This window comes from Numenius arquata, chromosome 15, assembly GCF_964106895.1.
Source record: "Numenius arquata chromosome 15, bNumArq3.hap1.1, whole genome shotgun sequence".
NCBI lineage: Eukaryota > Metazoa > Chordata > Aves > Charadriiformes > Scolopacidae > Numenius > Numenius arquata.
Window position 1 is genome coordinate 1832800 of NC_133590.1, and position 26061 is coordinate 1858860.

At 61.3% G+C, this 26061-nt stretch overlaps 3 protein-coding genes across 7 annotated transcripts; 2 read left to right on the top strand and 1 right to left on the bottom strand.

Moving 5' to 3' along the window:
- Positions 1-2358: 2358 nt before the first annotated feature.
- EXOSC1 (exosome component 1) lies at positions 2359-4864 on the top strand. 3 transcript variants are annotated; one of them, XM_074158939.1, is made up of 8 exons: positions 2359-2415; positions 2796-2911; positions 3063-3137; positions 3778-3866; positions 4068-4101; positions 4231-4281; positions 4367-4451; positions 4572-4864. In XM_074158939.1, exons 1-8 carry the CDS (start codon positions 2385-2387, stop codon positions 4676-4678), a joined length of 588 nt encoding a protein of 195 aa, XP_074015040.1. In that variant the 5' UTR covers positions 2359-2384; the 3' UTR covers positions 4679-4864. The 3 variants fall into 3 exon arrangements, with proteins under 3 accessions (XP_074015040.1, XP_074015041.1, XP_074015042.1); XM_074158940.1 differs by lacking the exon at positions 3063-3137 and having other exon boundaries at positions 2373-2415; positions 4572-4844; XM_074158941.1 differs by lacking the exons at positions 3063-3137; positions 3778-3866; positions 4068-4101 and having other exon boundaries at positions 2373-2415; positions 4572-4844.
- Positions 4865-5403: 539 nt separating this feature from the next.
- On the bottom strand, positions 5404-8071 carry PGAM1 (phosphoglycerate mutase 1). The gene is made up of 4 exons (XM_074158887.1): positions 7831-8071; positions 7199-7473; positions 6468-6648; positions 5404-6376 (listed from the first exon to the last, which is right to left on the bottom strand). Exons 1-4 carry the CDS (start codon positions 7967-7969, stop codon positions 6207-6209), a joined length of 765 nt encoding a protein of 254 aa, XP_074014988.1. The 5' UTR covers positions 7970-8071; the 3' UTR covers positions 5404-6206.
- A 368-nt stretch (positions 8072-8439) lies between these two features.
- RRP12 (ribosomal RNA processing 12 homolog) lies at positions 8440-22324 on the top strand. Of its 3 annotated transcripts, XM_074158864.1 has the most exons (34): positions 8440-8655; positions 9497-9732; positions 10576-10659; positions 10861-10937; positions 11112-11217; positions 11387-11503; positions 11618-11756; positions 12102-12229; positions 12528-12626; positions 12707-12798; positions 12876-12987; positions 13123-13220; positions 13344-13458; positions 13736-13878; positions 15183-15304; positions 15466-15530; positions 15641-15803; positions 15903-16057; positions 16428-16495; positions 16669-16762; positions 16969-17127; positions 17241-17321; positions 17405-17510; positions 17653-17760; positions 17857-18014; positions 18373-18464; positions 18574-18732; positions 18919-19091; positions 19230-19346; positions 19644-19693; positions 19966-20044; positions 20301-20368; positions 20791-20873; positions 21089-22324. In XM_074158864.1, the coding sequence occupies exons 1-34, from the start codon at positions 8517-8519 to the stop codon at positions 21189-21191; spliced, it is 3888 nt and encodes a 1295-aa protein (XP_074014965.1). In that variant the 5' UTR covers positions 8440-8516; the 3' UTR covers positions 21192-22324. The 3 variants fall into 3 exon arrangements, with proteins under 3 accessions (XP_074014965.1, XP_074014966.1, XP_074014967.1); XM_074158865.1 differs by lacking the exons at positions 10861-10937; positions 11112-11217 and having other exon boundaries at positions 8517-8655; XM_074158866.1 differs by lacking the exons at positions 10861-10937; positions 11112-11217; positions 11387-11503 and having other exon boundaries at positions 8517-8655.
- The last annotated feature ends 3737 nt before the right edge of the window (positions 22325-26061 follow it).

Genomic DNA, 26061 nt, shown 5'->3' on the forward strand with positions numbered 1-26061 from the left:
CGGGGTCCTGCCAAGGCACGTTCTGAACCTGGGCCAAGCGCTGGCCTCGGCACGGTGCCAGGCAGTGGTGCCACACCACAGAGTCCCTCCGGTGAGGACTGGCTCTCTGTGCTGCTGTACCAACCGCACAGCCCTCGGGTAGCGGCAGGGAAGGTAAGCGCAGGAGCTGCAGCATCCAAAGATGGACTGGCCAAAGAGCCAGGGGTTCCCCTCTACCCCGCCAGACCAGCTTGAGGCTGACCCCAAGGCTGGGAGCAGCTGGACACGGGGAGACCAGACCCACCAGCCCAGCCCCTGCCTGGTTCCTGCCCAGGTGTCCTGTAAGATGGACCCTGGTAAGGGGGAGGTGGGCCCCTGCCTGGTTCCTGCCCAGGTGTCCTGTAAGATGGACCCTGGTAAGGGGGAGGTGGGGTGTGCAAACCCCAGTGCCACCCCCTTCCCCACATTTCCCCTTCACTCTGTCAAGGGTTTTCCTCTGAAACACACCAGGTACAAAGCAGAATAACAATTTCCTGCTGTGCAGCCTTCGGGTGGCACCCATCCCCATGTTGTCGGTGTGGTAAGAGACAAAACGCTGCCAGCAGCAGGTCTTGGGGTCCTCTCCAAAAACACAGCACCTCCTCACCCAGCTGGCTCTCCCCTGCCCGAGACTGCCAGCGCCAATCAAAGAGGTTTCTTTGCCTACGACAGCTGGTGGCTGCTGAGCAGAGAGCTGAGAGGGCAGGCGGGCAGCCTGCCCACGCTGCCGGGGACAGGGCAGGACCCCCCCCGCTCTGCCTCCAGGCAGCAGCACAGCCACAGGGATGAGGCTCCAGCAGAGCCACGCACCCTCCCTGGCCCAGTCAGGTACCAGCCCTCACCCTGCCCATGGACCTCCCCACATCCCAGTGGGGCACTGAGCCCACAGGGATGGGATGGGATGGGATGGGATGGGATGGGATGGGATGGGATGGGATGGGATGGGATGGGACAGGTGCAACCACCGGCACAGCCAAGAGCACAGGCAACATGGGAACCTTAGATCTGGGCCTACCCCAGCCACCGCCAGGGCCCCGCTCCCGCCAGGCTCCAGCCGCCCAGCCCCAGTCCTGTGGCACCCTCCAGTGGCGCCCAGCCCCACAACGCCCAGCTCCCCAGTTTGGCAGCACCCAGCCCCACAGCGCCGAGACATTCTCTGGCACCCAGCCCCATCACGCCAAGGCTGCCCGTTCCAATAGCAAAAAGCCATTCAGCCCCACTGCACCCAGCCCCGTAACGCCCAGGATCCCCGACCTCACAGCACCCCCAGACCCTCCAAGCCTACAGCATTCCCCCCCCCCCCCCCCCAAACTCCATAGCACCCCCAGCGCCACAGCATCCCCCCACTGCCTCCCAGCCTCTTCAGCCCCACTACAACCCCCCACTGCCTCCCAGCCCCATGGCATCCCCCCACTGCCTCCCAACCTCTCCAACCCCACTACATCCCCCCACTGCCTCCCAACCTCTCCAACCCCACTGCATCCCCCCACTGCCTCCCAACCTCTCCAACCCCACTGCATCCCCCCACTGCCTCCCAGCCCCATGGCATCCCCCCACTGCCTCCCAGCCTCTTCAGCCCCACGGCATCCCCCCACTGCCTTCCAGCCCCACAGCATCCCCCCACTGCCTTCCAGCCCCACGGCATCCCGCCACTGCCTCCCAACCTCTCCAACCCCACTACATCCCCCCACTGCCTCCCAGCCTCTCCAGCCCCAGTGCTTCCCCCACTGCCTCCCAGCCCCTCGAGGCTCACAGCATCCCTCCACTGCCCAGTATCCCCCCACTGCCTCCCAGTGTCTTCAGCCCCACAGCATCCCTCCACTGCCTCCCAACCTCTCCAGCCCCACGGCATCCCTCCACTGCCTCCCAACCTCTCCAGCCCCATGGCATCCCCCACTGCCTCCCAGCCTCTCCAGCCCCACAGCATCCCCCCACTGCCTCCCAGCCCCACTGCATCCCCCCACTGCCTCCCAGCCTCTCCAGCCCCACAGCACCCCGCCACCGCCTCCCAGCCCCCTGGCCCATCCCAGGCCCACGATACCCCGCAGCAACACCCCCATCCCCAGGCGCCGCTGACCTGCCGCCCGCGCCCCGCCGCCGGCCGCCTCCATGCCCGGCGGCCCGCCGCCCTCACGGCCCCCACGGGCAGCGCCCGTTGCCCCGCGCACTGCGCCTGCGCCCGGCCCGCACAGAGCATGCCGGGAAGCGCCTTCCTGTCGGCGCCGGACTACAACTCCCAGCGGGCAGCGCGCCCGCGTGCCGCGCCGGGTAGGGGAGAACCAATAGCCCCGCCGCTTACAGCGCGGCCCTGCTACCGGGGACCAATAGGGTGAGGGCTTTCTGCAGGCGCACTCCTGGTGGTGAACATGGCGCCTCCTGCCCGCTACTGCGTCCCCGGTGAGTGAGGGGAAGAGGAGGAGGAGTACGAGTACGACGAGGTGCCGGTGGTGGCAGGGGCAGGGTACCCGGAGCAGGAGAGGGGAGTGCCTGGGGTAGGGATTGCCCAGGCGAGGAGTACGGGAGGGGCCGGCCTGGAGCCGAGGGGCTGCGGGAGGGGGTTTGCCCCGGGGGTGGGTGCAGGAGGGGGCTGCCCCGGGGCCGAGGGGGGCCGAGGGGGCCTGCCCCGGGGCCGAGGGGGGCAGGAAGGGGCTGCCCCGGGGCCGAGGGGGGCTGCCCCGCCGCGTTGGGCCAGACGCGAGCGGATCCCGGGACTCCAGGAGCGGGATGGGGACGCTGGGCCCCCTGGCAGCGCCAGCCCCTGAGCCCCCGTCCCTTAGGCGAGCGGCTGTGCAGTGCGGAGGAGGCCACGGCTGGCAGCGGGACGTACACCCGCCACGGCTTCATCTTTTCCTCGCTGGCTGGCTGCCTGGAGAAGAAGAGCGAGGACAGCGGGGTGAGCACGGCCACGGCACGCATCACCCTTCCCCAGGGCGCTGAGGCTGCACAGCCCTTTCCCGGGTGGGGGAACCAGGCTCCGATGGTGCCCCCTGTGATCTGGTGCTGGGCCCTGCCCCGAGCTAACCCTCCTATCTGCTGCCCCACAGCTGCCTGTCGTGTCAGTGGTGAGAGATGCCGAGTCCCAGCTCCTGCCCGACGTGGGGGCCGTGGTGACATGCAAGGTAGGGCACTGGCTTGCACTGGGGTCGATGGCAGACCTCTCAGCCTTTGTGTTCTCTGCCTCGTGCTGACCTTTCTTCCCATATGGGGTCTTCACACGTATGGGGTGTGATGAGGAGCTTAGGAGGAGGCCATTGATACTTTCTGCATGACTCCCGGCAGGGCAGAGGTAGCCCAGTGGATCCCTGGGGTCCCTCATTCACAAAGAAGCCATACTGGTATGGGGGACACCTGCCTCTCCACATTCCCTACCTTTACTGCCTGCCCTGAGGCTGAGGTGGGCTGACGGGGAGGGTTTTTTTGCTCTCCCTTCCAGAACTCTTTCTGGGGCAGGGTGTGGGGAGGGCAGCGCCAGGGGCAGCTCAGAGGAAGGGTGGCACAGAGCAGGGATTAGTTTCCATATGGTCCTGATGGTGGGAGAGGGACTGGGGTCACAGCAGGTCTCGGCCTTATGGCCTTACTCGTGGGTCTTGAGTTGCACAAGTGTCATCTTGCTCGCCTGGCTCGCTGCCACCACTCCTTTGGTGACAAGGAGGATGCCAAGTGAGACAGGAGCGAGCCCTGCCCTTTCACCGCCGGCAGCGGGGAGCGCTGGGGTGTGAGCAGGGCCAGCACCGATCCCCCTTTCCCCCCCCGGGGCAGGTTTGCAGCATTAACTCCCGCTTTGCCAAGGTGCACATCCTGTACGTCGGCTCCACCCCGCTGAAGTCCACCTTCCGGGGGACCATACGGTAGGGAGAGGGCTGGGTTCCCCACAGGTGCCCCAGTTCCCCATCCTGGAGGGTGGGGGAAGGCTTTTCTGGGGGGTGCAGCTGGCTGCCCCTGCAGGATCTCTGCCCCGAGCACCGGGCAGGTGTCCAGCACGTCCTGGCGAGCGCCCAGGGGAGCTCCTGGAGTCGCCTTCGCTCAGATCCCTCCGTCTCCTTTTTCAGGAGAGAAGACATTCGAGCCACGGAGAAAGATAAGGTCAGTGAGGCACCACCGGTGACTCTGCTCCTGCAGCTGCCCCTGCTTTCTGCTGGTGGGGGACACTTGTCCCACCGCTGACGAGTGGCCTGACACACTGCGGGGTTTTGCCGGCTCTCTCCCGCGCAGGTAGAAGTGTACAAGAGTTTCCGCCCTGGTGACATAGTCCTGGCCAAAGTCGTATCCTTTTCCCTCACACCAGGAGGGCTGAGGGTTTGCTCGAGTCCCCTTGAGGAGACCTTTCCCTTAACCCCTCTCCAACCAGATCTCGCTGGGGGATGCACAGTCCAACTACCTGCTGAGCACGGCGGAGAACGAGCTGGGGGTGGTGGTGGCGCGCAGCGAGGCAGGTAGGGCTCGGAGGGGTCTGCCTCAGCCCCACCTGAGGGGCAGCTGATGCGGCCTCCTCCCTTTCCGCATGGAGGAATGGGATTTCGGGAAGGTGGACCCCTGACGGGTGGTGTCCCCAGGGGTGCAGATGGTGCCCATCAGCTGGTGCGAGATGCAGTGCCCACGGACACACACCAAGGACTTCCGTAAGGTGGCCCGCGTGCAGCCCCAGTTCCTCCAGACCTAGCGGGGGCCCTGCGGGGCGAGGGGCTGCCGGGGCTGGGGTCTGCGGGGCCAGAGCAGCCCCGGGGCTCCAGCCTCCTCCACGTGTGCAAGAGGCCAGAGCGGCTGGACGGGCCTTTCGCTGGCAGGATGGATTTTCTGTTTGTGGATAATAAATATATTTTGAGAGCTGTGCGCTCTGCTCGGTTACAGCCCAGAGTGGGGGGCCGGGGCTGCCCCCCAGGGTCTGGCTCCCGTCATGGGGCTGTGGGAGGGGGAACGGCTTCCCCAGCGCTGCGGCTGGAAGCACGTGTTAGTGCCGGGAAAGGGGAACAACCCAGCAGCTTTGCCGCAGTGAGAGCAGCCGCCCAGAGCGCTGGTTTGTGGCTGGATGGTGCTGGTTTCCCCACATCCGTGTCAAGCGTGGAGAACAGCGCGGCTCCCTGCACCGATAACCGGTGCTGGACCCCGGGGCGCCACATCTCCTCAGCCACACGCGGCCTGCCTGCCTGCCTCTGGGGACCGAGGGCCTGCCCCACCCAGAGCCTTTACAATCACCAGCGGCAGGGCGTCACCCCCGTGGCAGGGATTGGGGAGCTGTGCTTTGCTCCCCCAGAATGCCTTCTCTACCCCACGACTGTGCCCGGTATCCACTGCTGCCTCACAGGCACGTGATGGGGGCCCGAGGGAGGCGCTGGGCGAGGCAGCCCTGGGGCACACGGCGGAGGAAAGAGCAGGCACCTCGTTATTGCGCATGACTCTTTTATTGAACCGGAACAAGACAGCTGCTATGGTTGAACAGTTAACACTGACCCTGTGCAAGCCCAGGCTCGCGGCGCCGGCAGAGGGGGGGAGGCCACAGCGACAGTGGGATAGGGCACAACGGCACCTGCTTCACCAGCAGGACCAGGATGGACTTTGCTGGGGGAAGTATGTGGCGGACACGGGCCTCCAGACAACAGGCTCCCTCCTTTGCCCTTGTCCAAAGGCAATAAGTTAAAGCAGAGCTAGGTCCAGAGTGGCGGGTACCACCCTTGGGTGCTGTACTGCATGCACCAAAATACAACCCTTTCAGCATCTACGCATCCCAGTCCTTGTGTCACGCACCCCCGAGGGGATGGGGTACCCATCTTTGTCACTGCCTGTCTTGCACTCATCCCGCTGCTCCCGAGATGACTAAATCAAGCAACAAAAACTACAGTAACTGGGTGACGAGAGCTGCCGGGGAAGCAAAGCAAAGGAGGAGCCTGGCACGGCAAGGGATCGCTCAATGCGTCCCCCTGCAGACGGGGCCTGAGGACTGGGATCTTGGCACAGAGAGGTGTGTGGGTGCTGCCTGGCAGAGCCAGGGCTCCCCTTCACGCCAAACCTCCGTGCTTGGCCCCTCGCCCCCAGGCTGTCTGCAGAGGGGAGCCTGGTCCCGAGGGAACGGGCCTAATCCTGAGGAGCTGCTCCAGCTCCGCAGCTCCAAGTTCCTACGGCTGTGGGGGGGTGTGCACAGAGGGGTGGGGGACAGCGGGGGGCTCTACTACGTGCTAGCCTGCTGCCCGCCCTCACTTCTTGACCTTGCCCTGAGCAGCGACAGCCTCCATGGCCTTGCGCACTGTCTCCTCGTCCCCCAGGAACTGCATGGGTTTGATGGGTTTCAGGTTCTTGTCCAGCTCATAGACGATAGGGATGCCGGTGGGCAGGTTCAGCTCCATGATGGCCTCTTCTGACATGCCTGCGAACACAGAGAGAGTGCTATCACTTGTGGCCCTGCTCACAGAGTGCCAGCTGGGGCAGTGGGGAGATCCCCAGCAGGGCTGACGTACCTTCCAGGTGCTTGACGATCCCACGCAGGCTATTGCCGTGGGCAGCAATAAGGACTCGCTTTCCCTCTTTGATCTGCGGGACGATTTCCTCATTCCAGAAAGGCAGAGCCCGGGCGATGGTGTCCTTTAGACTCTCACATGTCGGCAGCTGGTCCTCCGTCAGGTCAGCATAGCGACGGTCCTGGGGGAACAACCACGTTCACGCAGCAGCCAAACGCAGTGGGAAGGCAGAAGCGGGGCCTTCATCCCCCTCATCCCAAATTCTCTGCCTGAGGACCTGCTACGTGTAGGCAAAGTTGGGCTTGGAAGCAAGGAAGCACCTTTGAGGTTTGAGGCTACAATCAGCCACAGTTGTGGCAGCAAGCCCCTCCTGGGGAAAGCCACACGTTGCTTGCTCTGGATGAAGAGACCAGAGCAAACATCCATGCACAGGTCATGGGACTAATGATTAACAGAGGTGTTGTCCCATCCCGTCCCATCCCATGTCCACCTCCCTTCCCCTGGCTTTGAATCTGTCCCTGCAGTGCCCAGGGGTTCAGCTCCCCAGGGAGAGAGCGGGACAAACTTAGCCCAATGCCAGCCAGCACCATGCATCATGCAGTACTGGCTGCTGCAGAGGAGACCATGCAGAGGAAACCAGACCATGCAGAGGAGCCCAGACCACACTGCAGGGATCCAAGGTGACTTTTAGGAGCCTCCCAGTAAGGTGGCTGAAGAACAATGGGCCTTACCTTGCTGATGGTGCTGTAGAAGGGGTGATCGGACTGCATGGGAGGTGGAGGGATGTCGTACGAGCGCCTCCAGATCTTCACCTGCGCCTCGCCATGCTTTGCCGCCGTCTCGGCCTTATTCAAACCGGTGAGAGCCCCGTAGTGCCTCTCATTCAGGCGCCAGGTTCGGATAACGGGTAACCACATCTGATCGATAGCATCCAGAACGGTCCACAGGGTACGGATGGCCCGTTTCTGTACCGAGGTGAAGCAAATATCGAACTCGTAGCCGGCATCTGAAAAAAGACGAGGGGGAGGAACACCGGGGAGGTGAATGCCGGGCCTTACGCAACCGGTGAAGGGCCAAGGGCGGTGGCGTCCCCACGCCGGTACCGGTAGCGTCCCCGCCGCTGCCGGCCCGACCTAAGGGCGGGCTAGCTGCAGCGGGTACCCGGACCGGTACCGGAGAACCGCCTCCCCCCCGTCCCCGCCTCAGCCAGGTACCAGAGGCTGTCCCCTCGGTACCGGAGACCACCATCCGGCACCAGAGGGCCCCAAAGCTCCAAAATGACCTCCTTAGGCCCGAGGCGGCCGCACTAGGCCGCACCCCACCCTCACGGCCAACCCCCCCCCCCTTCGCCGGTGACCGGTACCTCGTAGGGCCTCGCCGCCGCGCCGCGCCTCCTGCTGACCGGCAGGGCTGAGATCGGCATCGTACCAACCGCTGAAGCGATTCTCCAGGTTCCAGGCGCTCTCGCCGTGGCGGACGAGGACGAGGCGGTAGGCGGCCATGGCGGAGGAGCGGAGCTGAGGGGAGGCCGGGGCTCGCGCGCTCTCTCCTCACGCTGCCGCGCGCGACTGACGCTGCCGGCGCTGCCCCGCCCCTCGCCGCGCGGAACGGGGAGGAGGGAGGGGGGCTGGCGCGCATGCGCAAAGCGTCGGGCGGGCGGAGGCGCACGTAGCGCATGGCGCGGCCGCGAAGGGCGGCACGACCTTCAGGCTCGTGACGTCACCGCGACGTAACGCATACGCATTGTACGCAATTACACCCATTCCGTACGGGTGCGGCGCCGGCACTGCCTTCTCCCCCCTGTATGGGGGTGTCAGGCAGCCTCTCTTGCTGACAGCAGCCTCTAGGCCCCTCAGGTCTCCCATCCAAGCCCCAGCTGGGCGCGACCCTGCTTAGCTTCCCCGACCCCGCTCCCCACCCGCCCCGCTGGTAGGCGGAGAGCCCTGTGAGGGCAGCCGTGCCCTCACTCAAGATGGCGGCGGGCGCCGGAAGCGGAAAAGGGAGGGGGTGGGCGTGTGGGAAGGGGTAGCACGTGGAGCCGGTTCCAGCATGGCGCGGAGCGGGCGGCTCCGCTCGGGCGCCGCCGCTAAGCTGAAGCGGTGGCGGAAGGGCCACAGCAGCGACTGCAACCCGGAGACCCGCCAGCACCGCCTGGCAGCCCGCAGCCGCTTCTACAGCCGGCCGGCGGGTGAGAGCGGGGAGGCGGGCGGGAGGGCGGCGGCCCCCGGTACGGGCGGCTCCCTGCCGTGTGCCCGGCGGGGGCTGCGGGGAGAGCCTTTGGGGGCAAGAGGGCCTGGAGCCGCCGAGCCGAGAGCTGCGGCCCCAGGAGGCAGAGGCAGAGGCAGCAGCCCGGGGAGCAGAACCGAGCCCGCGGCCTAACGAGCGTGTCCTCCGTTCCCAAAAGCCCGTGGCCGCGCCGGTCAGTGCTGCTGCGGTGTCCGGCAGGGAGAGGAGCTCAGCACACGGCTCCTCGGAAGGCCTCACGATGGGGAAGACAAGCGTCGGGGCATGGCGGTGTGTGAGGGGCCGGAGTTCCACGGCCCTGGCTGCTGCTGGACAGGGAGATCCTTCTCCTGCAGATAAAGAGACGTGTCTCGCAGCGGGCACCGTCCTCTCACAGCTGGCCGCACGCTGGTGTCTGGGACTCAGAGGGACACCGAGCGTGTGCCTCGGCTGTCTGGTTGCCAGGGTTCCAAGCAGAAGATAAACGGGGCAGAGCACAGGGAGCACCTCAGCGTTAAAGCCCCGGTACAACCGAGGGCATGTTTGTGAGGGCGTGATGGTCTCCTGTCAGTCAGAGCTGGACTGTGCCCTGGTTTATTTTCACAGGAATTAGGAGCTCTCTCCACTTATTGCTGTACCTTCCCATGCTGGGGGGAAGCAGCATCCGTGTCCCGTGTGCTGGAGATGAGCTCCAGCTGAGCTGGGCTGGCTGGGAGGGGAAGGAGGAGAGGTGTTGGGGGGGGGTTGCGGTGAATGGCGGAGCAAGGCGACCCTGGGGTCCTGACTGTGCCTCTCCAACCCCGCAGAGAAGAGCAACCTGACGGTGGATGCGGTGAAGCTGCACAATGAGCTGCAGTCGGGGTCCTCGCGTGTGGAGCGGCCGAGTGACAGCGCTCAGCTCCGCATGGAGGAGGACGACGCCGGGGAGGCTGCCACGGAGAAGTCCTCTGGCACCTTCCTGAGCGGACTGAGCGACTGCACCAACGTCACCTTCAGCAAGGTGCAGCGCTTCTGGCAGTCCAACTCTGCCGCTCACAAAGAGGTACAGGCGTGTCGCGGACGGAGTGATCACCTTCACTAGTTAGAGTGAAGTAGTGAAATATTTATTAAGGTGAAACAGTGATTTAACAAAATCATTACTAAGTGCGATAAAACCAGTAGTAAATGCGACAGTGTTTTACGAGATTGGATGTCGAGACACACTCTGTTATTTACTGCACAGAGGACAGGGTCAGACAAGCTGCCAGGGAGACCCTCCCGTTGAGTCACAAGGTTCAGAAAGGACCCCCTGGCTTTCTAAACTCAGAGAGGAGTCTGGGTGTGGCTGGATCCAATCCTAGTCCCAGACTTGGTCAACAGTTTATGGCTAAAGGATTAGATGTGTGCAATCAACCCTTTATATTACTTAGCTAAGATTTCAAGGTTTAGCATGCTGTTGGTCACTTACTGAGAATCTGTTGCGGCAAGGAATCTCTCAGCCTCGAGGAGTAGATCCGTAAGCGAGCGTCCTCGCAAAAGGGGAGATCCTGGCGTGCAGCCGCTGCCCTGCAAGAGAGCTCAAAGGGCTCTTGGGCTGTCTGCTATAAATAGAGTGAGATAATTGACCTATAATCATATTCTCATGGGAACAAAATTTCTAGGTCCCCGCTCCAGACAGTGTTTTGGCTGGGTTGCCAGCCATCCCCCAAAGTCCAGGTGCAAGTTATCGCAACTGGTGTTGTGATGGCCATGGTGGCCGTGGCCCGAGCAGGAGCTGGGGGGGCGGGAAACAGGGAGAGCACACTGTCACAAGGCGGGAGCAGGGCTGGGGGGTGGGTGTCCAGTGGCGATGGCCCCCCCAGTTGTCAGAGTGAGGGTGCTGACCTGCTCCGCTTGCCGCTCGTAGATCTGCGCCGTGCTGGCGGCTGTGACGGAGGTGATCCGCTCGCGGGGGGGCAAGGAGAGTGAGACGGAGTACTTTGCCACGCTGGTGAGTGCTGGTGGTGGGAGGAAGCACGAGCACGGGTGGATTCTTGGGGTGGTTGGCGGTGGAAGGTGCTGTGCTCGTAGCTGAGGCCCTTCAGGTGTTGCGTTGCTCCTGGTTTCTTTGCCCTCCTCCCTAAGTGTTGGGGAAGAGGAAGGGCTGGTGCAAACCCCCGCTCCCCCTCACTTGTCCCTCCTCTGTTCCCAGATGACCACACTGGAGGCGGTGGAGTCCCCCGAGTCGCTGGCTGCTGTTGCCTACCTGCTTAACCTCGTCCTAAAGCGGTGAGTCGCTGGTAGAGGAGCAGGGAGAGCTGCCCATGCCCGTCTTGGAAGAGGGGTTGGCACTGTCCCCCTCGCCAGGCTGGGGAAATGACCCAACCAGAGTGGGCTGGGGACGCGGTTCCCTGCGAGACTGCCCACTGGCTGCACTGCTGACACACCTCTTTTTCCCGGCAGGGTCCCAAGCCCTGTGCTTATAAAAAAGTTCTCGGATGCCTCAAAAGCCTTCATGGGTATCGTCTCCTCGCAGGCCTGCAGCAGCTCCACCTCTGCCCTGCGATGGGTGAGTAGCCAAGAGGCAGCCAGCAGTGCCAGCTCTGGCCAGGGGCCTGCTGAGAGCTGGGTGGGACCTGCTGCTGTGGGGTGGTGCTGGGTGCTCGGCCTGAGGCTGTTGCAATGAGAGGGGGTCTCTGGGGGGTGATGCTGACAGCCCTGCTGCTCCCTTGTTGTAGGTCCTCTCTTGCCTGGCCACGCTGCTGCGGAAGCAGGACTTGGCAGCCTGGAGCTACCCCGTCACCCTCCAGGTCTATCACGGCTTGCTGAGCTTCTGCGTTCATACCAAGCCCAAGGTGAGCTCCCGCTTCCCCTGACAAGGGGTGATGCTGCCTTTGGGGCTCGTTTCTGAGGCTGGCTGTGTGCCCGGGGTCTGTGGCTCCTACCCAGCTGGGCTCTCCTTCTCCCAGGTGCGGAAAGCAGCACAGCACGGTGTGTGCTCCGTCCTGAGGGGTAGCGAGTTCATGTTTGGAGACACGGCCCCTGAACATCACCCCGCGGCACCTTCCACTGCCAAATTCTGTGTGCAGGAGATCGAAAAAGCTGGAGGTATGGGGTGCTGGAGCAAGGGGTCTGCAACTGAGTGCAGGGGGGGGGCTGTGGCTTGGCTCCCATTCTTTCTCTCTCTCCATGGGAGAATAGGGACTTGAAGGGAAAGAGGGAGGGTGCAGTACCTTGGATTTCTGGGGAGAGTATGAGATGCTGGTGGGGCGCCTAAAGTGTTTTAGGGGGCCCTCAGCCATCTGTGTGTTGCTCTGCCCTTCCCAGAAGTCAGGGGGTGTTCACCCCAGTTACATGGCCCGGCCCCAGTGCTGTCACAAGTGGCTTTGCCTCTGGCAGGGCTTTGCCATGGGGTGCCATGGGCTCAGGAACTGCTCTGCTCTGCTCCTACAGGCACCAAGGAGGCCACCACCACCCTCCACGTCCTCACCCTGCTGCGGGACCTGCTGCCCTGCTTCCCCGCAGCCGTGGTGAAGACCTGCTGCGAGACCTTGCTGCGAGTCATGACTCTCAGCCACGTGGTGAGTGTCCCTGTGCCAGGGGTGGCGAGGGCGGCTCCCCCTCAGCTGCACCTTGGAAGGGCTCAAACCCCCTCAGCTGCTGGCTGGGAGCCTGGAAATGCAGGATGCAAATGCAGAGGAGCCCGGAGGAACTGGTCTTGCTGGCCTGCCTGCCGTGGGAGAGGAAGGCTGAAAAAAGAGTGTAGTTGCAGCAGCGCTGGGCTTCCCCGGCCAGAGCCTGCTTTGGGGTAGAGGGCAGAGGGTGTGAAGGGGTGCTGCCTGTCATGGAGCCCCCATCCTGATGCCGTGTCCTTCACAGCTAGTGACGGCGTGTGCCATGCAAGCCTTCCACAGCCTCTTCAGTGCCCAGGCCAGTGTGACCTGCCTGCCGGCTGAACTGAACGCCCAGATCATCACCGTGAGTGTGGGGCGCCGGCATGGGGAGGGATGGGGCTGGCAGTGCTGCAGCACCCGCTTACCCACCCTCTGCTTCCCCAGGCCCTCTACGACTATGTGCCTAGCACGAGTGACCTGCAGCCGCTGCTGACCTGGCTGTCCACCATGGAGCGGGCACACACCAACCTGGGCAGGTGTGGGCAAGGGCCATAACTGGGCAGGGGGAGAAGCGGCTGCTTGTTCTCTCACTCGCCCAGTCTCTCTTCTCCAGGCTGCAGAAGGACTTGTGCTGGGCTCACCTCCCCCGGCTCTTCTCAGCTGCCATGAACTGCTTCCTCTCCCCGCACTCCCAGGTGGTGTCGGCGGCAGCACAGACCCTGGAGGTACTGTGCCTGGGTGCCCTGGTCCTCGCTGGGGGCTCTGCCTGGGGGTTTGGAGCTTGCTGGGGGGCGGTGTGCCCCTCTGTGCTTCCCAGGCACTTCCCACTGCTGCCTTATTTTCCCTGTTTGTCCTTGCAGACAGTTCTGAGCGAGTGCGTCGTTCCCCACATGGATGACCTGGGCACCGTCTCTGCATCTGCCCCAGCCCCTGCCAGCTACCTCTGCAAGATGTTCAGGTGAGGAGCGGTGGTGTGGGAGAGGCTGTCCCCGAGGGTCTGGCTGAGCTCTGAGCAGCCTCTGCCCAGTCCCTGATCGGTGCCGGTCCCTGCCAGCGTGACCGTCTCCTCTCTCCTCCTTAGATCAGTGGAGGAGGGCCTGACATATCGTTTCCACGCAGCGTGGGACAAGGTGCTGCGGGTGCTGGAGGTCTTCTTCGAGACATGTGGGAAGCAGTGCCACCCCATCATGAGGAAGGTGAGCCAGTCCGGGCGGGCCCAGAGGTGTCAGGCTCATGCACGGAGGCAGGTGGGGTGGCAGCGCTGCTGCCTGGGCTGTGTTGCCCTCTCTGGCTGTGCAGCAGGGCTGTCCCAGTGCCCACTGTCCTGCCTGTGCTTGGGCAGGGTGTGTGTAGCTCTGGCACTCGGCATGGGAACGTGCAGGGCAGCTGGCATCCCTGGGCAGGAATAGTGAGTGAGACACGCTGGACCTGCCTCCGTGGCTCCTCTGTGACTGACCTACCCTGTCCCCACAGTGTCTCCGGTCGCTGTGTGACCTACGTCTCTCCCCACACTTTCCCTACACCGCTGAAGTGGACCAGGCAGTGGGGGCTGCCGTGAGTGCCATGGGCCCTGAGGTGGTGCTGGAAGCCGTGCCGCTGGAGATCGACGGCAAGGAGTGAGTACAGCCGTGGGGCAGCAGGTCCTGTACCCGCTCCCAGCAGCAAAGGACACTGATCTCCAGCTGAGAAACCATTTTCCTCTTGTACCTTTCTCATCTGCATCTTCTCTGACCTCTCAATGAGCCAGTGTAAATGACCGGTACCCCCAGCACCCTTAGTGGAGTGCTATCCTTTCGGCTCATATTTCACAGAATCACAGAATATTTTTGGTTGGATGGGACCTTTGAGATCATCGAGTCCAACCATGAAAACAAAACAAAACAAACAAACAAAAAAAACCACCACCAAAACAAAACAAAAAAACCAACCAAAAAAATCCCAGAACACCAAACACCAAAACCAAACCAAAACAAACACCCACAACCACACCACACCCCACCCACAAACAGACACAACCCAATAGTCTCGGGCACTAGAGCATGCCCTGAAGTGCCATGTCTACACGTTCCTTAAATACCTCCAGGGATGGCGACTCCACCACCTCCCTGGGCAGGCTGTGCCAGTGCCTGACCACCCTCTCAGTAAAGTCATTCTTCCTAATATCTAATCTAAACCTCCCCTGCCCCAACTTCAGACCATTTCCTCTGGTCCTGTCATTATTCCCTTGGGAGAAGAGGCCAACACCCACCTCTCTACACCCTCTTCTCAGGTAGTTGTAGAGGGCAATGAGGTCCCCCCTCAGCCTCCTCTTCTCCAAACTAAACATGCCCAGTTCCCTCAGCCTCTCCTCATATGACTTGTTCTCCAGACCCCTCACCAGCTTGGTGGCTCTCCTCTGGACACGCTCCAGCAGCTCAATGTCCTTCCTGTAGTGAGGGGCCCAGAACTGAACACAGCCCTCGAGGTGAGGCCTCACCAGTGCCCAGTACAGAGGCACCATCACTGCCCTACTCCTGCTGGCCACGCTGTTCCTGACACAGGCCAGGATGCTGTTGGCCTTCTTGGCCACCTGGGCACACTGCTGGCTCATGTTCAGCCGGCTGTCCACCACCACCCCCAGGTCCTTTTCTGCTGGGCAGCTCTCCAGCCACTCTTCCCCAAGCCTGTAGCTTGGGGAATATTTTCTCTATTTCCCCCCAGTTCTCGTACTGGGAACTTACCAGCTGCCAGTCTGTCTGTGATACTGGCAATTTTGCAGCTGTTTGTTACATTCCTGTTCAGCCTCCACGCAGTGTTGGAGGTGTTTGGCTCTGCCAAGCATCCCTGTGTCTGGCTTTGGGGCTGGGTGGAGGTGCCCCATGCCCAGGGGCTGATGCCAGGAGCACCCACCGCTCCCCTGACCTCTGCCTTCCCTCCCCAGGGAGACACTGGATTTCCCCCGCAGCTGGCTCCTGCCAGTGCTGCGGGACTATGTGCAGGGTGCGCGGCTTGGCTTCTTCACCAGCTACTTCTTGCCCTTGGCAGCTACTCTGAAGAGCAGAGGTGAGAAGGATGGCATGGTAGGGTCCCGGCAGGTGCAGTCCCCAGGGTGCTCCATGGGACCTCCTTCCCCCCTTCCTCCTTCCCCACTTCTTCCTTCCCCGGGATGGAGCAGGGCTTTGCCAACTCTGCTGCTCTGCTCATCTCCCCCTTCTTTTCTCCAGCCACGGAGTTTACCCAGGCTGGGAAGAACGTGGAGGCCAAGATCTACGACACATTGCAGTGGCAGGTAACGAGGAGTGCCCGGGAGCCCTGCTGTGGCATATCCGTGGTGCCAGGCTGGGGAGCGGTGACTCGGGTGAAGGGTAGTGGCCTCCCACCTTATCCTTTGCCTTCCAGGTCTGGACCCTGCTGCCTGGCTTCTGCACTCACCCCACAGATGTGCTGGGGTCCTTCAAGGGGCTGGCCCGCACCCTGGGCATGGCCATCAGCGAGCGTCCGGACCTGCGCCCCACCGTGTGCCAAGCCTTGCGCACCCTCATCCACAAAGGATGCGAGACAGGTTGAAGGAGAGACAGATCCTCGTGGTGGGTCCTTGTCCCCTGGAGTGACCCAGAGGGGGAAGATGCTGACCCGCACCCCTTTGTCATCCTCTCCCTAGATGCGGAGCGGGCAGAAGTTGGTCGCTTTGCCAAAAATTTCTTGCCCATCCTGTTCAACGTGTACAGCCAGTCCGAGGAGGACGGGGGCAGCAGTGCTCAGCGCCGCTCCGTGCTGGACACTGTCCGAGCTTACTTGACCATCACCGATCCCCAGGTGAGAGGGTGGTGGGGCAGGTTGTGCTGGCTCGGGCCAGCATCTCCCATTTGGCCCAGTTTGATGGGGTTGTGGTGGGTGCCTGACTGGAGAGGACAAGAAGAAAGAAGCTGGGAAGAGAGCAGCCCTTCCTTGCCCTCGCAAGGAGGGATCCCTTCCCAGCCAGAGGTCTGGGATTTTCCAGTCTTGCAAGTGCATCTGGCACATTGTGCACAAGCCCTTTGGGAATTTGTCTAGCTCTTTCTGGACCTGTCGTGCGTCTGGTCTTGACAAAGTCCTGTGGCAAGGCATCTGCCAGGTGGATTACAAACTCTTGTAAAAGCGCTCCCTTCAGCCCGTTCTGATCCTGCTCTGTGTGCCTGCCTTGCAGATGGTCTGTGGGTTCCTGCAGAAAGCCAGTGAGAAGCTGACCAGTCCTGAGAGCTCTGAGTTTGCCAGGTAACACCCTAATGGGTAAAGCTGCTGGCTTTCTCCTGGTGAGCAGTGCGAGGCACTCATACTGTCCCATCCCACGTGGGATGGAACTCTCGTGCATCCAGCGAGACTTGCAGCCGGAGTCCCAGCTTGGTTGGACAGTGTTAGTGATGCTGCAGTGTCCTTCTCTGCTGCAGGCTGTCCATCCTGGACCTGGTGGTGGCAATGGCACCCTACGCTGATGAGCAGTCCCTGAGTTCCCTGTACCGCACCATCCAGCCTTCCCTCCAGGTGAGTCGGCCCCCAGCCCCGACAGGCACAGGGGTGCAGTGGGGCACTGTCTGCTTGCTGCCAGCTTGGACCTGCGCTCTGGGGTGCTGAGCAGCTGCTGTAGGGGACAGGTCCCCGCTGGGTGGCGTTTGGTGCTGTGGGGGTCCCTTCAGACGCCTTGGCGAGAGGCTGCCCTGATGGTGGGGTTGTGTTGGCTGTCCCTGCAGAGCAAGGAACGCAGCATGCAGAAGAAGGCATACCGTGTGCTGGAGGAGGTGTGCGCCGCTCCCCATGCCCCCTGCCAGGCCTTCATCCGCTCCCACCTGCAGGATCTGCAGACAGCGCTCCTGGACTCACTCAAGAGCGCAGCGTCCCCGGCCAAGAGGGTGAGAGCAAGGGCTGTGGCGGCCGAGCTTGGCTCCTGCCAGGAGGGGACAGGGTGCGGGCAGCCAGGTGTGTGTCCCTGGGTGTACCAGCGTTGGGCTGTTCCTTCCCACAGCCCCGGCTGAAGTGCCTGTTCCACATTGTGAAGCAGCTCTCCGCAGAGCACGAGCCCTTTGTCACTGCCCTGGTCCCGGAGGTGAGTGTGGTCCCTGGGAGGATCCAACTGATTCTGGCCATGGCGGGGGACGACAGGGTTGTGATGTGCCCATGTGCCTCCAGGTCATCCTCTGCACCAAGGAGGTGTCGGTGGGGGCTCGCAAGAATGCCTTCGTGTTGCTCGTGGAGATGGGGCATGCCTTCATCCGCTTCGGGCCCACACCCCAAGGTGAGCTCCTGCTCTGCTAGCTCAGTCCCACAGCTGCTCCGGCCCCAGAGGGATCGGAGCCCTGCCCCGCACCCCACCGGAACGGGCCAGGGATCATGCTGAGCCGGGAGCGAGTGAGGCCTGAGTCATTCTCCTCCTGCAGAGGGCATGCAGCGGTTCCTGCTCCTGGTCTACGCAGGGCTCACGGGCTCCGTCACCATGATCAGCTGCACAGTCCTGGCGTTGACCCGCTTGTTCTTCGAGTTCAAAGGTGAGCAGGAGGGATGGGGGCACAGGGGCATCACCCCCCGGGAAAGGTGGGTGCTGGGAAGAGGCTGGCTGTGGCTGAGCCCTGCCGTCGTTGCAGATCACCTGGAGCTGAGTGTGGTGGAGCAGCTCCTGCAGAACATCTGCCTGCTGCTGGCCTCCCGCACACGGGATGTGGTGAAGGCGGCCCTGGGCTTCCTCAAAGTCACACTGCTGCTGGTGGACCCCAAGCTGCTGGCCAAGCATGTCCAGACGATGGTAAGATCCCACGTGGGGTGCCCTGAGGAAGGCAATGGGACAGAGCTGGGGCTGCCTTGGGCAGCCGAGAGCATCTCCACCTGCACCCTGCTTCTGTCCGGGAGCCAGGGGCACAACCTTGATCTTGGTGGCTGAGAAGGAGTGAGGGTGAGGGGGTCCCTCTCAATGCTGGCATGGACCTGCCAGAGAACCCCCATGAACTGGCCCTGCCAAGCCAGGTAGACGTCCCCATGGCCCTGCCTGGGACAGCCATGGGGAGTCGGCACCAGGGTGAGCAAGGTGGCCATGCAGGGAAAGGGTGGGAGACTGGGTGCCCAGGGCAGGGGTGCTTTGGTCTTGAGGGTCTCTGTCCTGGCAGCTGGAGGCCGTGGGGAATCTTTCGGATGACATGAGACGCCACTTCCGTATGAAGCTACGAAACCTCTTCACCAGGTTCATCCGCAAGTTTGGGTGAGCTGGGGGCTCCTGGGTTGTGCTGGAGACATGCTGGGGCAGCGGGGGAGATCCCTGGGAAGCAGTGTGGGAAGTGGGCACTGACCACTTTCTCTATGCTCCTCAGCTTTGAGCTGGTGAAGGGGCTGCTGCCAGCTGAGTACCACAAGGTGCTGGTGAACATCCGCAAGGCAGAAGCCCGAAACCGCAAGCAGCGCGCCCTGAGGCAGGCGGCTGCGAATACGGATGAAGAGGAGGCACCACCTGCACAGCCCAGAGGAGAGAGGTAAAGATGGGCCAGGGATGAAGAAGGAGCAGCCCTCACAGAGAGCTTGATGCTGGATCTGCTCTGCTCAGCTCGTGCCTCTAGAGATGGTGGGGACATCTCCGGGGCTGCTGGCCACTGTGGGGCAGGCTGGGGTCTGCGCCCCTGGGTTTGTTCTGTTTCCATCATCCTCTGCATCTTGACCAGCATGGAGGAGATCCTGGCTGACTCAGAGGATGAGGAGGAGGAAGAGGAGGAACGGCAGCGGAGCAAGGAGAGGAGGAAGCAAGCACGGCAGAAGGGACAGGCCTGGCTGAAGGAAGGGGAAGAGGATGAGCCCCTCAACTTCCTGGACCCCAACGTGTCCCAGCGGGTGCTGGGTAAGGAGTGGAGCTTCGGATGTGACTGGGATGGGATGGACGGGGCGGGAGCTGGTGTGATGCACAGGGGCTCTGGGGGTACAACTGCCCCCAGGAGTGGGTCCTTCCCCAGGCCCTGACCCACCTCTTTGTGAGCAGCCACCAAGCCAGGCCCCAAGCGGTCCAGAGGAGTGAGCCATGACTTCCAAGTGTCTGAGGATGGGCGTCTGATCATCCATGAAGAGGACGATGAGGTGGACGATGATGAAGCCAAAGGTACTGCCTGGGCTGCTGGAGGGCCACGCTAGACTTGCTCTGGTACTCTGAATGGTTTTCTTCCTGCCACCCATACGTGGAAGCTTGGGGAAAATGTGGGTGGAAGCAGCAAGGGGTTGATGTGGCCGTGTGTCACACCCAGTGGCTCTTTTCTGGGCCATTGCCACCCAGGGAAGGCAGCCCCGTCCATCGCCAGGAGGAGGCTGGAAGCGGACATGGCCACCAGTGCCTGTTCAGCAGGGGCAACCTGCTCCTGCATCCTGCACCCTGCACTGACCCTCTTGTCCTGTACCGTAGGAACAGATGAGGAGATGGCAGATGTGCTGCAAGATGTGGGACTCCGCAGTGTGAGTATGGGGCTCGTGGTCCTGAGGAGATGCTGGGGGAACTCGGCTGTGCCAAACCCCTGCCTGTGCCACAGCAGCTGCAGAGCTCTGCCCAAGGGGCCAGTGGGGACACCAGGCAAGCGCCAGCTGCTTGGAGGGGTGTGAGAGGCTGGCTGGGGACAGTATATGTGCCCCTGGGCCCCCGTGGGAGGAAGGAGGAGCTCAGGGGTCCATGGGAGGGCAGAAATGTAAGGACAAGCCAGCTGCAGGGTCCCCACTGCCTTCTTCTGCAGAAGAAAAGCCAGAAGCGTCGGTTCAGAGAGGAGCCAGACGATGAAGAAGCTGAGGCTGGGACCTACCCTCAGTACAGAGGTAAGTCCTTCACCTGTGCCCAGTCTGGGGCTCCCCGGGGGGCCAGAACCATGTACCCCTCTTATTGGGGTGCTCCAGGGCAGCCGGAGCAGAAATCTGTGCTTGTGGGAAATGGTCACCCTTCTCTGCTGTCCTCGCACCCAAGAGCTGGAGGCAAAAACAGGAACAGGTTCCCCAGCCCTGCTGCATTCTAGCATAGGAAATGGGAAAGGGGAGCCCCAGGACCCCTTTTCAACACACACTCCTTGTTTTCCAGCTGGAGGCTCTGGAATCCACCGGCAGCTGGGCAAGGAGCCAGCCATCGGTGCAGAGTACAGATCCAAGGTGAGGGATCTGAGGGGTGGCGGGAGATGGGTGGGGAGATGCCTGGGGCTCTGCTGGGGCAGGATTGCTGCTGGGCTGGGGGGCAGAAAGAGCTGGGTGTTTGCTGAGGGTCTGGTCTGGTCCAGCAGTGTTAAGGCTGGGAAGGTAAGTCTCTGCTCCAAGAGGAGTTGTCAAACATTCAGTACCTGTGAACATTTCCAGCCCATCTTGGAGTCCTTGTGTGGCCAGTTGCTGCTCACTGCTCAAAGCAGGTGTCTGTAGCATCACCTGGGTGGGAAATCGGCTCCGAGGGCCGTGTGCTCAGCTGGCACCCCCGCTACCAACATGGTCTTTGGGGTGGCCGAGTGCCAGGGTTGCACCAGAAGAAGACACGTGCATCTCCCCTGGTTCTGTATCTTCTCCCATGTCACTGTTCCCCACAGAAAGGCAAAGGCGACGTGAAGAAGAAGGGCCAGCTTGACCCCTACGCCTATATCCCCCTGAACAGAGCTAAACTCAACAGAAGGTGAGACTGGCTGGGAATGGCACAGGCTGGGGAACAGGGCCAAAACATGGGTTTGATCCTGCTTTTTGTTGTTACGTTTTGTTGGGGTTTTTTTGTGGGTCTGGGAACTCCCTGCCAGCCTCTGCACCATTCCTTGTGGACCTTGGAGCATCCCTGTGCATCAGGTCTGCCCAGTGCCCACGCTAACCCAGCCTCCTGCTCTTTCCTCCCTCCAGGAAGCGGGCGAAAATGCAGGGCCAGTTCAAGGGCCTGATGAAGGGAGCCCAGCGTGGGGCCAAGGCCGGCCGCAGGAACCGTCTGAAGGCCCAGCGCCCCTGAGGAGCTTCAGGTGCTCAGCCTGCCCCTGCCCAAGGACAGACAACACCGTGTGGCCTCTGGGCGCCGGGGACTGGGGGCTTCGTGAGTGGAGCAGAGGGGACTCCTCTGTAGAAAGTGGCCTGCATCTGTTTGAGACTCGGTGGGAAGCCACCCTGTGGCAATACGGACTCTTGGCCCAAGCCCTGCCCTCCTGTGCCTGGAGGAAAGGTGCTGGGTTACCTAGTGCATGGGTGTGTGGGGGGGTGTGTGTGCACGTGTGTGTGAGCAAATAACATGTAATGAATTCTCTATATTGATAAATACCCACTGTTCTTACCTAGCCCAGATTCCCCCTCTCCTTCCCCTAAGAGCAGTGCACACCATGTCCTCTGCGCTCTGCCTGGTGCAGTGGGTCCTGCTGCGCCCCACAGGGCTCACGCCTGCTGGAGCCCTTTCCCCCGCATGGAGCTCGCTTGGGGGCTGCCAGGAGCAGCGCTGTGGCACAGGGCAGTGAGGCCACTCTGCTGTGTTCTGTGCCCACCTGGCAGACAGGCAGTCAGGCTGACTCGTGGGGTTGGCCAAAGGGAGAAGCCACAGACGGTGGAAAGTCCTTTGCTACAACCAGCTTCCTTATGCAGCTTCCTTCTTGGCAGCATCTTCTCCCCTCCTCTCCGCCTGGGGATCTGTGCCGTGGCGGCAATGTCTGCTATTTGCCTGTAACTGTTTTTGATGCAGCCTCTTGCTTTTCTCGTATCAGCCGTGCCTGGTTGTGGGGCAGAACAGTTCGCTGCAAACTTCTTCAAAGTGGCTGGAAAACTGCTACTGCAAACTTCCATGCCTTCCCCTTTCCCTTACCTGTGAGAGCTGAGAAAATCCCTTTCCCCTGCTCTGGTCACCTCCTGCCAGCTAGGCCTGAGCAGCACAAATAATCCTTGACCTTTTTAGCTGCCCAGCCGTCTCAGGTTGGCCTCACCATCTGTTTTTGCCCAGTTATTTCTGCACGGAGCCCAAAAGATGGTGTTTGGCTAAAGCACTCCAATAGAGCTGAGCGCGTGGATACAGGTCCTGTTGCTCAGACTGTAAAGAACATGTATTTGTGAAGGTAGCTGGCTCTCCCTTCCTATTCTATATTAAAAAGCCTTTAGTCCTTTGTCATTTCCTGCCGTGGTAGCTTACATGCTGGAATTGCAACCCTTCTCAGTCTCCTAATAAGCTAAAGGGATTGTGCTTGTTCAGCCTCTTACTGCAGGCTTCTTTCTGGAGGCTGCAAATCCAGTTTTGTGGCTCTTAACGTGCTTTTTGGGTTTTTTTCCAAGATCCTTTTAAAAGCCAGGGAGTGGAGGAGGAGCTCTTGGACTGGTATTGGCCCTGCCTTGTAAGGAGCACTGTCCCTTTCCTACTTCCTCACCCAGGGCTCTTGCTTTGACCCTTGAGCCCCAGGGCCATGCCGAGGGGCTGCTGCTCTAATCCTGCCAGAAGGGAGCCCACAGCCTGGCTTACAGGACAGGCACCTCCAGCAGCACCTCCTGACCATGTTCAGTCAGCAGGAGCTATATCCATCTTCCTCCACTGCCTGTAGCCTTGGCCTGTTACCCTCCTTCTCATGGGGGCAGGACAGGGGGATACAGGCAGCAGTCGCCTTCCAAGCCCCCCAACACCTGTAACAGGCGGCTCCAGGCCCACTGGAGCTATCTGTCTGTCTTTCTGCTTTCTCCTTGGAGACGGGGCCTGGAGAAGGCTGTAGCTAATTCATTTAAAAGCTCCACATTACTCACTGTATTGTTCTTCATTTGCATGTTGTTGCTTAAATTAGTGCATGCCTGCGTGGAACAGAAGAGTTTCATTAGCACAGAGGATGGTGTTCGCCTGAGCTGGTGTCCAGAGAACAGATTCTTCTGCAACGACATCTTGTTAATCAGCTAATTAATCATGTAATGCAATAGAAACCCTTGGAGAGGCGACGTCATCCTGCCCAGGGAGGCTGGCTGAGAGTCAAGCCTGCTCCCCACCAGCAGCCGTCCCTGGCAGGGACGCAGGAGGCTGAGCACAGCTCTCTGCTGTGGGGCAGGGTGAGGGTGAGGTGGGCTCCTGCCTCACACAGGTGCCAGCCAAAAATATTTTGCAGTTACCCGCAGAGAAGCGCAAGGCAGGGACCTGGAGCGATGCCTGGCTTTTGTTGCTCAAGCTGAGGGGCGGCTGGAGGCTCGCTCTTGACCCAGCACGCTGCTAAACCACGCATCTCCTTTCCGCAGGCTACACAGAATCATTAAATCACAGAATTGTCTGGGTTGGAAGGGACCTTTGAGATCATCTAGTCCAACCATCAACCTCACTGATAAAAACCATCACTAACCCATGTCTCTAAGCACTATGGCAACCCGTCTTTTCAATCCCTCCAGGGATGGTGCCTCAACCACTTCCCTGGGCAGCCCATTCCAAGGCTTAAGAACCCTTTCCTTGTAATAATTGTTCCTAATCTCCAATCTGAACCTCCCCTGGGGCAACTTGAGGCCATTTCCTCTTGTCCCATCGCCTGTGACTTGGGAGCAGAGACCGACCCCCCCTTGCTACACCCTCCTTTCAGGGAGTTGTAGAGAGTGAGAAGGTCTCCCCTCAGCCTCCTTTTCTCCAGGCTGAACCCCCCCAGCTCCTTCAGCCTCTCCTCATCAGACTTATTCTCCAGAGCCCTCACCAGCTCCGTTGCCCTTCTCTGGACCCGCTCCAGCCCCTCAATGTCTTTTTTTGTGGTGAGGGCCCCAAAACTGGACACAGCCCTCGAGGTGGGGCCTCACCAGTGCCCAGTCCAGGGGGACCATCACCTCCCGAGTCCTACTCACCACGCTGTTCCTGATCCAGGCCAGGATGCTGTTGGCATTCTTGGCCACCTGGGCACACTGCTGGCTCATGTTCAGCCCACAGTCGACCAACACCCCCAGGTCCTTTTCTGCCAGGCAGCTCCAGCCACTCTGCCCCCAGCCTGTAGCGCTGCAGGGGGTTGGTGTGACCCAAGGGCAGGACCCGGCACTTGGCCTTGTTGAACCTCATCCCATTGGCCTTGGCCCATTGATCCAACCTGTCCAGATCCCTCTGCAAAGCCTTTCTACCCTCAAGCAGATCAAAACTCCCACCCAATTTGGTGTCATCTGTGAACTTACTGAGGGTGCACTCGATCCCCTCGTCCAGATGATTGATAATCATTGATCGTTGATACAGCAGGCGCTGACAGTGCACCCGTGTTCAGCTCTGCTTGTGCAGCAACCTGTCACCAAGGGCTCTTAGCCTTGCAGATACCAGCTGCAAAGTGGGAGATGTCCCAGCTGGGGCCGCAGGCGTGCGAGACACGCTTGAGGAGAGGCTGGGAGGACCAACAGGCACCCCCCAGCACTGGCTGGGTGGCCTCTGGAGTGGCTGGGATAGTTGTAGATGCCCCACGTGAATTTTAAGGCTTAAAATCAGGAGGAGCAGGAAAACATCATCGTTGCCTTACCGTAGATGCTGCCTGCCCAGGCTGTGTCCACTGTGGTACGCTGCTTAGAGGGACGGACATGCCCCGTGGGGCTGTGCCCACGCAGCATCCAGCTGGACCACCACCTCTTCCGAGGACGCTGCGGTGCCTTTGGGGCTCCCCACAGGCACACCCGGGTCTTCCCAGTTCAAAGTTTGGTAGGTCTCCAAGGTGCAGGAATGGGAAAACCCTCCTGGGAGCAGCGGTATAAGAGGAATCTTGGTGTTTGTGCTTAAACGATCGGCAGTAAGATAATTAAGTGTTGAGATTTAATATGCCAAGGGACCACTCCAGCTGAAATCTAGTAAATTAAAAAAAAAAAAGTCAGATTAATTCCTAGTCTCCTCAGCACTCTGATTTACAGTTCCACTTACTGCTTCTAAAATGTTGCTTTTTTTGGTTGCTGCCTGAAAGCTCTTTGCAAACCCGGGTGCACAGGGACAGCTCGGGGCAAGGCAGGTGCATCCAAACACAAAGGGAAAAAAAACACAAATAGGAAACAAAGGAATAAGACTGCCTTTCCAGGGTCTCTGATCCTCTAACTTCTCCTTGATGGTGAGCAAAGGTGGAGAATAGTCAAGCAGAGTTGCGGTTGCTGGTGTAACTTGTGCTTCTTGGAGCACGTCCTGGGGTCTCTGTATGCTCAGGCCTTGAAATAAAACGGCTGCAACTTGTATTTTTCTACTGAATACTAAGGCTTGGGGTGTCAGGTTTGCACAAGGCTCTGAAAGCACCACAGGAACTTCCATGGCTCCAGACTGGTGCTGTGCACAGGCCCATTGCTCACCCGCGCCGGCCCTGCCTGTGGCTGCCGTTCTCCTCTCCCAGGAAGGAGCTGTGGTGGCTCCCACCACCCCAGGGACGCTCAAGCGTAGCCAAAATGGCCCCTGCACCTTCTCACCCCCTTCATCCTCCCCCCACAGCAAGACCCCACATGCTGCCGGCTCCCGGGCCGGGGACAGCTGGAGACGGCTGGCCGGCCGCCGCCGGGCCTCAGGCGGCAGAGGCTCCCCCAGGCCCCGACCGGGGACGGCGGCGAGCCCACCGCCAGACTACAACTCCCGGCATGCCGCGCGCGGCAGCGGCCGCCGTTTCCCCCCTCTGCGATCGGCTGTTGTCCGTTCGAACCGGCCAATGGCGACGGGGGGGGGGGCCGGCTGCAGCCAATGGCGGTGCGCATCGCGAGCGGGGCGGGCCCAGGGGAGGGGTGCGGCGGGCCAATGGGGAGGCGGAGCGGCAGGTATGAGATGGCGGCGGGAGCGCCGGCGCTCGGTGGCAGGTAGGAGCGGGACTCCCTGGGGACCGCCACCCTCTCACACGCACCCTTATAGGGGCGGCGGGGCGACCTCGTCCCTCCCTGGCCCGGTCCCGGCCGCTGCGGGCACC

Excerpts from the sequence above, each read along its gene's own strand:
- PGAM1 (XM_074158887.1), bottom strand. The coding sequence starts at position 7,969 with ATGGCCGCCTACCGCCTCGTCCTCGTCCGCCACGGCGAGAGCGCCTGG. Across the intron at positions 6,649-7,198 it reads TCTACAGCACCATCAGCAAG|GACCGTCGCTATGCTGACCT; the intron begins GTAAGGCCCATT and ends TTGTTCCCCCAG. Across the intron at positions 6,377-6,467 it reads GATCGTCAAGCACCTGGAAG|GCATGTCAGAAGAGGCCATC; the intron begins GTACGTCAGCCC and ends CTGTGTTCGCAG.
- EXOSC1 (XM_074158939.1), top strand. The coding sequence starts at position 2,385 with ATGGCGCCTCCTGCCCGCTACTGCGTCCCCG. Across the intron at positions 3,138-3,777 it reads GGGCCGTGGTGACATGCAAG|GTTTGCAGCATTAACTCCCG; the intron begins GTAGGGCACTGG and ends CCCCCGGGGCAG. Across the intron at positions 4,102-4,230 it reads GAGCCACGGAGAAAGATAAG|GTAGAAGTGTACAAGAGTTT; the intron begins GTCAGTGAGGCA and ends TCTCCCGCGCAG.
- RRP12 (XM_074158864.1), top strand. The coding sequence starts at position 8,517 with ATGGCGCGGAGCGGGCGGCTCCGCTCGGGCGCCGCCGCTAAGCTGAAG. Across the intron at positions 11,757-12,101 it reads GGAGATCGAAAAAGCTGGAG|GCACCAAGGAGGCCACCACC; the intron begins GTATGGGGTGCT and ends CTGCTCCTACAG. Across the intron at positions 16,058-16,427 it reads TGACCATCACCGATCCCCAG|ATGGTCTGTGGGTTCCTGCA; the intron begins GTGAGAGGGTGG and ends CCTGCCTTGCAG.